This window comes from Pseudomyrmex gracilis, unplaced genomic scaffold (genome assembly GCF_002006095.1).
Source record: "Pseudomyrmex gracilis isolate BER0280 unplaced genomic scaffold, ASM200609v1 scaffold_156, whole genome shotgun sequence".
NCBI lineage: Eukaryota > Metazoa > Arthropoda > Insecta > Hymenoptera > Formicidae > Pseudomyrmex > Pseudomyrmex gracilis.
Window position 1 is genome coordinate 5,478 of NW_018020740.1, and position 11,240 is coordinate 16,717.

General features: G+C 39.6%; 1 protein-coding gene and 3 long non-coding RNA genes across 11 annotated transcripts; 2 read left to right on the top strand and 2 right to left on the bottom strand.

The window, feature by feature from the left end:
* Positions 1-1,614: 1,614 nt before the first annotated feature.
* On the top strand, positions 1,615-2,371 carry LOC109857382. Of its 2 annotated transcripts, XR_002250491.1 has the most exons (4): positions 1,615-1,686; positions 1,742-1,866; positions 2,007-2,059; positions 2,148-2,371. It is a non-coding gene; the product is annotated as an uncharacterized LOC109857382 (long non-coding RNA). The 2 variants fall into 2 exon arrangements; XR_002250490.1 differs by having other exon boundaries at positions 1,641-1,866; positions 2,148-2,369.
* Positions 2,372-3,829: 1,458 nt separating this feature from the next.
* Positions 3,830-10,945, top strand: LOC109857363 (coronin-6). 6 transcript variants are annotated; one of them, XM_020433581.1, is made up of 7 exons: positions 3,830-3,901; positions 4,181-4,292; positions 6,848-7,053; positions 7,372-7,853; positions 9,367-9,745; positions 9,857-10,096; positions 10,205-10,945. In XM_020433581.1, exons 3-7 carry the CDS (start codon positions 6,856-6,858, stop codon positions 10,421-10,423), a joined length of 1,518 nt encoding a protein of 505 aa, XP_020289170.1. In that variant the 5' UTR covers positions 3,830-3,901; positions 4,181-4,292; positions 6,848-6,855; the 3' UTR covers positions 10,424-10,945. The 6 variants fall into 6 exon arrangements, with proteins under 6 accessions (XP_020289170.1, XP_020289171.1, XP_020289175.1 ...); XM_020433582.1 differs by lacking the exon at positions 3,830-3,901 and having other exon boundaries at positions 4,105-4,292; XM_020433585.1 differs by lacking the exons at positions 3,830-3,901; positions 4,181-4,292 and adding an exon at positions 5,413-5,431.
* On the bottom strand, positions 4,950-6,181 carry LOC109857364. Its single transcript, XR_002250486.1, has 3 exons — positions 5,761-6,181; positions 5,165-5,353; positions 4,950-5,103 (listed from the first exon to the last, which is right to left on the bottom strand). It is a non-coding gene; the product is annotated as an uncharacterized LOC109857364 (long non-coding RNA).
* Positions 7,061-7,600, bottom strand: LOC109857365. 2 transcript variants are annotated; one of them, XR_002250488.1, is made up of 3 exons: positions 7,508-7,600; positions 7,316-7,420; positions 7,061-7,203 (listed from the first exon to the last, which is right to left on the bottom strand). It is a non-coding gene; the product is annotated as an uncharacterized LOC109857365 (long non-coding RNA). The 2 variants fall into 2 exon arrangements; XR_002250487.1 differs by having other exon boundaries at positions 7,279-7,420.
* Positions 10,946-11,240: the final 295 nt, after the last annotated feature.

Consider the following 11,240-nt stretch of genomic DNA (forward strand, 5'->3'; position numbering starts at 1 on the left):
GACGTCTCGCTGGCAAGGGGGGGCTTGGTGTCCTGCGCCCCCCCAGTGGGAGACCCGTGGCCATTATGGGGCTCCCACACGTCGTTGTTGTCACCGTGGTGGTGGTGACGGTCGCGGGCAGCGACGTCGTCGGTATATATTGTTGCAACAGAGCGGGAGGCACCGTCACTCGGATGTTGGACGTGACTCTCGGTGCCCCCGCTGCTGTAATCGGGGGAGGAGATGGTATGCCGAGGGGGGGTAGTGTCACCCCCCTGCTGCTGGCCTCCCCCGATCGTGGCGACGCCGCTGCTGCCGGTCGCGACGCCACGGGACTGCCGGACGATGGACGGGCCGGCATAGCTGCAGAGCTCTTCTCGGGNGNAACCCTGGNGCTCTGCAGCCCCCGTGACGCCGGCCCCCGGTCTCGCNTCAGAGACAGGGGGAATTTTCGCCTCGTCGCCTCGGAGCTCTTCTCGACCGGGGCGTCTGTTGCCGTCCGCCTNTCGAGGGATTCCCTCCANGTGTATCGGGTGGTCTGNTGAGGTGGTGCGGACGGCCTCTTGCTGGCGACACCCCCCGCTGAAGTCCTCGCCGATCCCTCCTTCGGGGAGCGGGGGGGCGCACGCACCGGTCTGGCAGCTCCGGANTTCCTGCTGGGCGCGCCGTGAGCCCGCCGCATTCCNGNGGCCTCCTGNGGTGATGGTGTTGCGGCGGGNGATCTNGATGNTCTTGATNTTCCTCCCCCCCTTGCTGTNTAACTTCCAGCGGAAGATGGTGATGGGGGGGGAGGGCGGCGCGCGAGCGACGAGGTGCCGGCTCTCCTGATGNTNNTGCTGCTACCCCCNCTCGAGGGGGTAGATAAATCCGCGACCGTCTCTCTCCTNGCGGCAGCTGTCCTCCTNGTCGACGCCTTCTTNTTCGGGACGGCCCCCTTCGATGNTCCCGGCTGGGGCACCGTCCCCGCAGCCGTCGCTCTCGGCGGCCTCATGGTGATGGCGGCCGCTTCTCCTGCTGTGACGGCTGCGTATGTGGGGGATGGTCCTGTCGTTGGTGGTGTTGATGATGGTGGAGAGGGCCCGCTGGGTTGTGTCCTTAAAGCTGGGCGGGCCCTCTTGGTGGCGGTGGTGGTGGCGCGTGCGCCGGGTTGCCGCGGGTTCGCAGAGGGATTGCGNTTNGAGGGGGGANTTCTGTCTGTGGTCGGGGCCGCNGACGACGCGGAAGATGGCGCGGCTCCAGGTTCGCTTGATAATCTACTATTACCCGCCTCATCATCAACCGGGGGTTGGGGGTGAAATTTNTCNATNTGNNNTTTNACGTCNTTCTGCGGGTACCTCGTTNTCCCCCTGTACCCGCAGAATCCACATTTATANGTNATTGTATCCCCCGGGTGNTCTTTNTTNANNTGTTTNGCTANGTGAGGCGGGTCAGCGAAAGTTCCCGCGCGCACGGAGGGACGCAATTGGTCGCTGCCGTGGCAGCGAGGACAAATTACGCGCGCGGGAAGCGGGATCTCGATTACAATTTCCCTATGCTCGGCCTCTAGGGACATTTCGATAGCGCCTTAAGCACAGTGCCTGTGCGGATACGCCTTAAGGTTCGCGGATACGCCTTTATGTAATTCGGGGTTGTTCCGCTCGGTGTCGCCCCGGTAGACGACAGCAACGCACCTGTCACACGAGTTTACCACCGGATAACAACAATAAGGTAAGTACAATTAATAAATAGAATAAAATAATAAAATAGAATAATTATTCGACAGGTGCGAGCGGATTCGACGAAGTTGCACGGGTAGAGTGTACGCAACGACCTAAACCCCGAGGTGCCTGCCGGATACGCCTCTGCGCACAAGTGTCACCAGCCGCAATCTTTTTGTTAATTTTTTGGGTAATTTTTAGTTTTATTGTTATAATTTTTATGTAGTTGAGATCGGGGGGAGCGCGCGATCCCAACTTACTATATATTATCCTTCTTTATATTATTTTTACCACTAAAAATGTTAATAATGCTCCCCCTTTGTTTTTCAGGTTATGCGGCCTGGTGACTGTCAGCAGAGGCGTGTGTACGAGCAAATAGAATGGTAAGTATATAACAAAATTAATCAATTAATTAAGCAGGCACCTATTGCAGGCACTGTGCAATAATAATCCCTGTAAAAATGATTTCAGTGGCAGGCGAGTGGACGGAGTACTGCACAAGACAGGAGTTCTACACGACACCTAACCTAGACCTGTCAAGGTGCTGCGGATGGAAATTGCTGCAAAAGTGATGTTAATAGTAATAGTATTAGGAGGTGGGTGGCTAGTGTAAAAATAAAAACGTTTGAAATATATAAAAAGTTAACTCATCGACTGTAAAACAGCTCTGCACACGGGTAAAGAAGAATAAAAGTGTGCAGAGCAATGTGTTAATAAAATAATAAAATTTCTGTCAATGAAATAAAAAGATGTAAAATTATTTCCACCCACTCTCCCGCAGCAGCAGCACCAGGACCTATATAAGAGATGGAGTAAAAAGGAAGGCAGGTGTATTACAATATATAATTTTCTCTTTATTCAAAGTTTTGTCCGTAACGGACAGAACTCCTGTCGACACACACAAGGACGATGACGCAGCACAAACGAAGACACACAGATATACACCTGGCGGGCGACACACACGGAATAGAAAATAAAAAATATAAAAATAAAATAAATAGAAGACGGACGCGCACTTGTATAAATAAATAAATAAATAAATAGATAAAAATAATAGAAAAATAAAACGCGCACACGCACTATCCCGCCAGGTGTCTCGCACTTCGCCTAACCGTGAAAATCACTTTTCTTCGCTGAGACCGAGCTCCTATCTCCTGGAGCCGAAAAACTAAATACAAAACTCACTTTTTGAAACACAAATGTCCTCCTCTCCTGAACAATGGAAGTATCGCCTCCCCCGGGCCTCCTAGGTGGTCGCTGAACACAGAACACACGCGAAAAACCACTTTTCTCGAAAACCGCTTTTTTCGAGAAATCGCTTTTTTGAAGCCCGGTAAGGCCTCACTGGCTATTAAACAGTTTTATTAAACTGATTCTTGGAACTGTCTTTTAATTATTCAATGCTGGGCCAAACCCGGCGGCACTGCAAAACCGGGATGACCCGCGACGGAGCCGGAGCAAGCTCCGGGCGTCCGTCCAGTTCCAAAAATCAGTTTAATATTCTGAGACCGCTTTGCGGTCTGTATCAGATATTAAGCTGATAAGAACAGATACTACACTTTGATCTTAGCCAATGAGGCCGAGAAGCGATGCTTGAAGAGTATTTTGTAGAGAATTTATAAAGTTTTACGCAAAATTTAAATTCGAGAAAATACGCCTCGTAGCGGCTGACGATAAAACTAGCGATTCGAGCGATAGTTACTCTCTAGCGCAATCACGGGGGGTAAAGAGGATAAATCCTTTTGATCAATCAAAAATATTAATAGCAGAGAGGTTTAAAAAATTCGTGGCTTTTTTATAATCACATCGGCGATCGAAAATTTTCGCATTAAGAAACAAGCTACGAGAGCGGTCGCGCATAGCACGGAAATGAATCACCGTGCGTACGCATCAACAAACGTGCTCATGAACATGGTTACGTAGTTGACAATGTGAACTGTTGTGTACAAAGCTCTGGCAACAGCAATAATCGCTAAATTTGATCCGCTTTCAGTCGCTCTCCGCTAATATAAAACGAGAGCAATTACGTATCGGCAGATTGACGTCAAATTGGCGTCAGAAACATTAGGTTTGTCATATACTTACTAGAATCAGCTGACAATCTGCTATCAATATACGTTCATTCAGACTTTTTCTCTTTTTGACAAAATTTCTTGCGGTCATTTGACAGGTCAAAAAAGTTGACAGGTTCCGCTAGAATATTGGCATTATGATTCGTTACGACGGTGAGTATCGCAAACATGCCTAAGGCCTATAATGTTCTATAATACAGTCGTAAGCTGTAAGTCGGATGGATTTTAAAATGTTAAAACTTTATTTAAATTTATTATCACTTTGGATACAAATTGAAAAAATTAAAATATTAAAGAAGAAGAAACGTAAAATAAGAAGGTGGTGGGTAAAACCACATATTTCTGCAAATATGAGAAATACTTTTGGTGCTCATAAAAAACTATTTATGTATTTTCGAATAAATGATCACGAAGAGTTTTATAAATTTACAGGGATGTCAGTACAACAATTTAATCATTTACATGATCTTCTAAAATCAAATTTACGAAAAAGAAGTCATAGGGAGCCTTTACCAACAGAGATACGCGTTGCAGTAACATTAAGGTTAGTTTATTGATTATATTCTTTTAGTAGTTTATTGATTATATTCTTTTTAGTAGTTTAAGGAAATCTTAGTATAGTTTACTATTTTAATTTTTCTAACAAATTACCGGTATGACGTCACACCGGTATATCTGCATTTCGGTTTGCATAAGGTTTTTCATACCATTACCGAAAAATATCGGTAAAATACCGGTATTTTGCATACCGGTATAAGTCCCTGCTAGAAAGTGCACTGACAGGTCTATTTGAGATCTCGCTATCAGTTGTCATAATTACTTCATCATTTTCAATATTTCATGACGATTTGTCATCTAAAAGTATTTCTTTTTCCTTGTGTGTTATGTGTATGTGTACGTGTGTACCTTCTATCGACTAAAACGATCCACTGTAATTGTGATCATATGGTAAAGAAACAAGTAAATTAGAAGATTGCTTGGAATTTTTGGACGGCGAACAAATATTTGTTGCACTTGATTTGAGCGGTAAACTTTGTGACTGATTCTGTTCAAAAAATGATGTTTTCGTTCTGCAAATAAACTTAGTACTTAAACACAAGTAAAATTATACAATAAAGGATAATAATGTTCCATACTAAAATATAAAATAATAGCTAACAATAAATAAAAAATAATATAAAAACTAGACACTTGCCTTCTGTGCGCTATATGAGGAGTTAAAAACAACATATTTCTATATAACTCCCATTTTTTTATAGATTCATATCCAGAACCAGACGGTTGTAATTTATGTTTCCTATTCTCTCTACTAAACATATCTCTTAAAGACGACCATCGTTTTTCAATTCCTTCAGCTATAAAAAAATAAATTAAGTATAAAATGGTTGCTAATAATTTAAAAGACAATAAATTTACCTGACATATTCACTCTATACAAGTTTTTCAAATTATCAGAGAGTAATATGTAGTTTGGATTCTCTGATGCACACTTCCTTAGACAATTTGAATGCAAGTGCAATCCGCCATGCTGATTTAATTCGACTCTGTCAACTCCAGTTGGCGCTTTTCAACCGGTCTAATGGATCGCTCGAGAGACCATTCCTCCTGGAGAGAAGTCTTTCTCAGACTTTTTATCAACACTGTGGCAAACGTGTACGTTTATCGTCATCAGTCGCACTTGAGGTTAGAGACGCTGATAGAAGTCTGTCTGAAAACGTATATTCGTGTGCAAGTCGTGTGTCATAACAAGAAGGTTTCGTTCGTAAGTTTTGTGTGTTTTATCTCGCGGAGAAACTCCAATACGCTTGTACAATTTGTTACGAAATTATTTCCGCCTCTCTTTCTCTCTTTCTCCGCTCGCAATTTTTGCTAACTATCGTATTTAATATGTGTAATTCGTATTGATACTAAAAAAAAAAATCTCGACATTAAGAAAATCAATATAAAGAAAATCACAATGGGAGAGACACGTGACGGTGATCGGCGTGATTTATGAAAAAAAAAAAACCTACCGAAGAAGGCAAATGCGAGGGTTAATCTTTGAGTGCCAGCAGGGTGTGCATTTCCAAATAAGGCACTCTCGAAGAGAGAAGCTCAGTGTTTCTGGCGCTGCTACGTGGTCATTGACAGAGTTACGCTCAGGGATGTAATTCAATGGCGGGAATATAAATTTCGTTGTGTCAATTTATGCATTTTTGAGCTATTGTTAAACGATGACTAACACGCTCGTCGGGAAGTGCGTCATATGTCTGTAAGATAACACGGCATAGTGACAAACTCTAGGGAAGATAAATTTTTTTCTTATCAGTCCACTTTGTACTCGTTGCATTTATGTTAAATTCGATTAGAAACTATGTCGAAATCTTATTTTTTCCGTTTTTTTTTTTTTATACACACGTACGCAGAAACATGAAAGAGAGAGAGAGAGAGAAGAGTAGGCGAAATGAGATATTTCTGATATTATATATATCGCAATTGAATGACACAAATGTATATTTTAGATCTCGGTTTCCCTCTTTTTCTATATATCTCTCTCTCTTTTACACTCTCTTTCTCTCTCTCTTTCTCACTCTTATTCTGATTCATGTGTCACGTCCTTCTTCTAACACGGGTGCGGTCACAGTCGCACTCACTTGGTGCGAGCCCGTCTATTTCGGTGAACCAAAATCATTTTTGATGCACCATGTAAGGAGCGCAGGAGGCGCTTGTCTTTATATGCTTACCGCGATAATTGGTAAACTGGCCGGCAAGCCAATTGCGCCAAATGCAAATATGTATTAGAAAGTATGAGACCAAGTGACGCATATTTGAAATATATTCTCTTATTTCAATTGTAATCGGTTTTCTTTGTTTTTTTTGAGAATAAAAGAATATATGACATGTGTAAAAAGAGATCAGTATTTCTAGTATGAAACAGAAATATTGCACACATTTTTTTCATACTCATGGAATATAGGAGTAAAATTAATTACCTTATCAATAAACATCATAAAATTGTAACAATACATAATATTGAGAGATCACGTCCTTCGTTGTAAGTTTATTTTACACGTTGATCTTGTACTTTACGTCTGTTTTTTTTTTTTAAATTGCAACTAGGTGCAGACATGTCTTTTCGGGTGGTACGTACAAGCAAGTTCCGCCACGTGTACGGAACACCATTAAAACGTGAACAATGTTACGACAATATTCGAGTGTCGAAATCGTCGTGGGACTCGACGTTTTGCGCTGTGAATCCTAAATTTCTCGCCATTATCGTAGAATCGGCGGGTGGTGGTGCCTTTATCGTCTTGCCGCACAATAAGGTGAGCTCTTTTGCTCCTATCTCTCACTCTTTGCGGTTTCCGTTTTGTTTCTCCTTCTCGCTGCAATATATTTCCGCTCTGTTGATCCGGAACATGCATGTGATAGAAATATTTCTTTTCTCTCACTAATACATTTTATATTTCATATTTCTGCAAAACATTGGAATAGATACTTTTGAAATTGATATCTTGCATATAGTACTTGATGAAACATAGAATAGATACTTTTGAAATTGATATTTTATGTAGTATTTGATGTTACTTTTGAGTTCCTTGGAAAAATACGCGATAATTGATAGTTGCGTGAAATACTTGTAGGTAGGAAGAATACCGGCAGACTATCCTTTAGTAGGTGGACACAAAGGACCTGTATTAGATATTGCATGGTGTCCTCATAATGATAATGTCATAGCTTCTGGCTCAGAAGATTGTGTTATCAAAATATGGCAAATACCTGATGGGGGTATTTCTAGGACAATGACTGAATCGGTAGTAGATTTGCAACTACATCAACGCAGAGTTGGTCTAGTGCTATGGCATCCATCTGCATTGAACGTGTTGCTCACGGCTGGCTCAGATAATTTAGTCATTATTTGGAACGTTGGTACAGGAGAAGCCTTAGTGCGCATCGACTGTCACCCAGATGTGGTTTATTCAGCTTGTTGGAACTGGGACGGATCTCGCGTAGTCACTACATGTAAAGATAAAAAGATTCGCATCTTAGATCCAAGGTCAGGTAAAATATTAGAAGAAGCTATAGCGCATGAAGGAAGCAAAGCGACTCGTGCGATCTTTCTCAGGTATGTGTTCTATGTGTTGTACTCTATTTTGTCTCATTATATATAATGTGACGTCATTTGTTTTTATATATAAATATTTAATATTTATTTATTATTAAATGCTTAATTCTTTACCTGTGTGCAATATAGTTCTAGTATTATATTATACTATTATATATTTCAATATATCAAAATAACATCATTATGATTCCCATTTTTCAAAAACAATAGAGTGCATTACACCACCAAGTGTATTTACATGAGTGTGGATGTAAAACATATATATTTAAGGAAATGTAAATAACATTTATTAGTTGTATTTTGTATACTTTTTTTGTTATTAGGTAGTTGGTAATCTATTTATTGAAGAACTATTTTCATAAATAAAAGGATAATATGTAAACAATATCTGTCAATATAATCATCAAATGGTGTACATCCACCTTTTTACACCCACATACTATACGCACATGCACACACACACACATACATACATACTCATGCGCATATTAGATATAAATTTACCGGTAATATAATTATTTTATTAATATAGATTGTTTTACCACTACGTACGTGTATGTGTACATGTAGTCGTAATAACACTCTGGATAACATCACATTAATAAAAAATTTGATATCACCGGTAACCTATTTACAATTATTTTTAATATGTTTTATATTTGTCTCTACTTTTTTTCACGTTATTATCTCTTTTAACGGATAACTATAATTTATGAATACTATATTTACGTTGACATGTATACATGGTATTCTTCATATTTCTTTCCATATACGTGTAATTTATAAAAGAAAACATATGTATATATTTATTACATATATACATATGAGATAGATGTACATTTGTGTTTTTATCATGTAATATTTCCGGTTTGTGTAGTGCAAGATTTTATAATTTTTAACGGGAAATCATCAGACACTGAATTTTCGACATGATGAAGATGCCATCTCTTATTAAATACGAATGTCAAGATGCGTGCTCTCTCTCTCTCTCTCTCGTAATTCTCCATAAATATTGCAGTAAGTATATTGTATATGCCAAATTTTTCATTCAGTTTGTTGCGTATAATAAAATTACATATAATAGTAAAACATACATAATGAAAAAAGAAAAAGAGAAAATAATGGTCTCCTGAATATTGCACATTTAAGGAAAAGTTTATGTAAGTATTATATGATGTGTATTTGTTCTTTTTTGATGCAATAATTTATTTTGTTTAAGACGCTCAAATTTTTAGGGAGTATGTTATCACGTTAAGTAAGATAAGAATATTGACTTTATATTACAAAATGGTAATAAGGTGGATGTAATAAAATTTTGATGATTAATTTCTTTGTGTGAGAAAACGATATAAAAATATTGCAACAATATGAAACTATTGCAAACACAAAATATACACAATTACTGTAATATACATATGTCACCGAAAAAAAAAAAAAAAAAAACCGACGAAATCCGTCGCAACCTCATCTCACTCGTGTTTTAATCAAATTATTTTGTATTTTGTATTTACAGGGGTGGCTTAATCTTTACGACAGGTTTCAGTAAAATGTCGGAAAGGCAATATTCTCTACGAGCCCCTGACATGTTGGGCGAACCGATAGTTATGGTAGAATTAGACACGAGCAACGGAGTTATGTTTCCTCTGTACGATCCCGATACAAATTTAGTATATTTATGCGGCAAGGGTGATTCTGTGATCCGATACTTCGAAATTACACCCGAACCGCCGTTCGTTCATTACATTAATACCTTTCAAACTCCCGATCCTCAACGGGGTATAGGAATGATGCCAAAACGGGGCTGTGACGTCAATAGTTGTGAAATAACCCGATTCTATCGATTAAACAATTCGGGATTCTGTCAAGTGGTATCCATGACGGTACCAAGAAAGGTGAGAGAAAGAGAGAAGATGAGAGAGCGCTCTGTGTGTGCAAGTGGAAAATTGAAGAAAAAATGACATTGGGGCATTACGTGTATAAATAGATACGTGTATTAATTTTAGTCTGAACTCTTCCAAGAAGATTTATATCCCGATACACCTGGTGACACGGCTGCGATTTCGGCGGAAGAATGGGAAAGCGGCACCGATGCGGAACCCATATTGATATCGCTTAGGGACGGTTACCAGCCGACCGTTTCCAAGAACGAACTCAAAGTACAAAAGAAATCAAACATATTGAGCAAAGGTGCCAAGGTTGCGTCTAATGCTGCGCAAAACACCGCGCAAGTTTCAGGAGCTTGTGTACGTATCAGGAGAGGAAAAAAGAGAGAAAGAGAAGACTTTTTGCTTCTTTTTCGTTCAAAGAGGTCTTAAATATTTTTACCAATTGCTATTAATCTGTTGTTGCAGGAGGAACTGTTGAAGGAATGCAGAGAAGAGATAAGAAAATTAAAAGCCGTGATTGTGAAGCATGAGGGAAGAATACGAGTGTTGGAATCGGCGGTCGCGCTTCAAATGAAGGAGGAAGAGCGAGGAAAAGAAGAAAGAAAAGAAGAGAGAAAAGAAGAGAGAAAAGAAAGATCGTCTTCTCCCGACAGCAAGGAACCACTCGCTTCCGACGAAGTGTAAAACCTCTCCGGATTTTTGTCTTCAGTTCGAGATAAAATTCCGTGACGCGATGTGTAATATTTCTAACTAGATCATATTTTTTACTAGAATTACTAATATATCGTGTAATAAGAATGATCGTATATTTTGATATAACAACTTACTGTAAATAATAGGTTCTAGCGATACTGTGTGTGTCTCTGATTTTTATTATTTATTGTATACATCTACTATTCGTCGTACATTCTCCGAATTTGTATTATGTTTACATATTTTATCATTTTAATGGCGTGACACACAGGAGCCGCATAACGACAACAACCATATGTATCTCTTAGAAGTAAGTTTCTGAATTTTTCTGAAATTTTTTTTTTTTCACGCAATTGACATGACTATAATATACAGCATAGCGATAAACACCTACTACATGTATGTATATGAAACCTTTGTGTACGTATCGGAGAAATCGTGATACACTCGAGTGCCTAACTCTTGTACAAATATTTTCTGTTAAATAACAAAGAGTATTATTTTGTTTCAATACGTGAATTTTTATATATCCGCAATATTTCAAATTTTCACGTAGTACAATTGTAGTTTCACTCCTCAAAAACTTCCTTGAAAAAAAACCAAAGATGGCGAGTATCTAAAATTACGTATTTTAATATACTACCACAACACAGGCGCGTGCTACGCGCACGCTATTGTTATTTTTATTTAACGTGTTGTCAGTGAACACAATCTGTCACCGCGATGACAGATAGTATATACGTTTTATAAACCATATAATACACATATGAGAAATGTCAGAAATAACGCATGAAAATCAAACTCAAAA

What these genes read in the sequence shown, in the direction of transcription:
- LOC109857363 (XM_020433581.1), top strand. Translation starts at nt 6,856, where the DNA reads ATGTCTTTTCGGGTGGTACGTACAAGCAAGTTCCGCCACGTGTACGGA. An exon ending in CCATGACGGTACCAAGAAAG is followed by an intron (nt 9,746 to 9,856) that starts GTGAGAGAAAGA and finishes TATTAATTTTAG; the next exon opens with TCTGAACTCTTCCAAGAAGA. An exon ending in CGCAAGTTTCAGGAGCTTGT is followed by an intron (nt 10,097 to 10,204) that starts GTACGTATCAGG and finishes CTGTTGTTGCAG; the next exon opens with GAGGAACTGTTGAAGGAATG.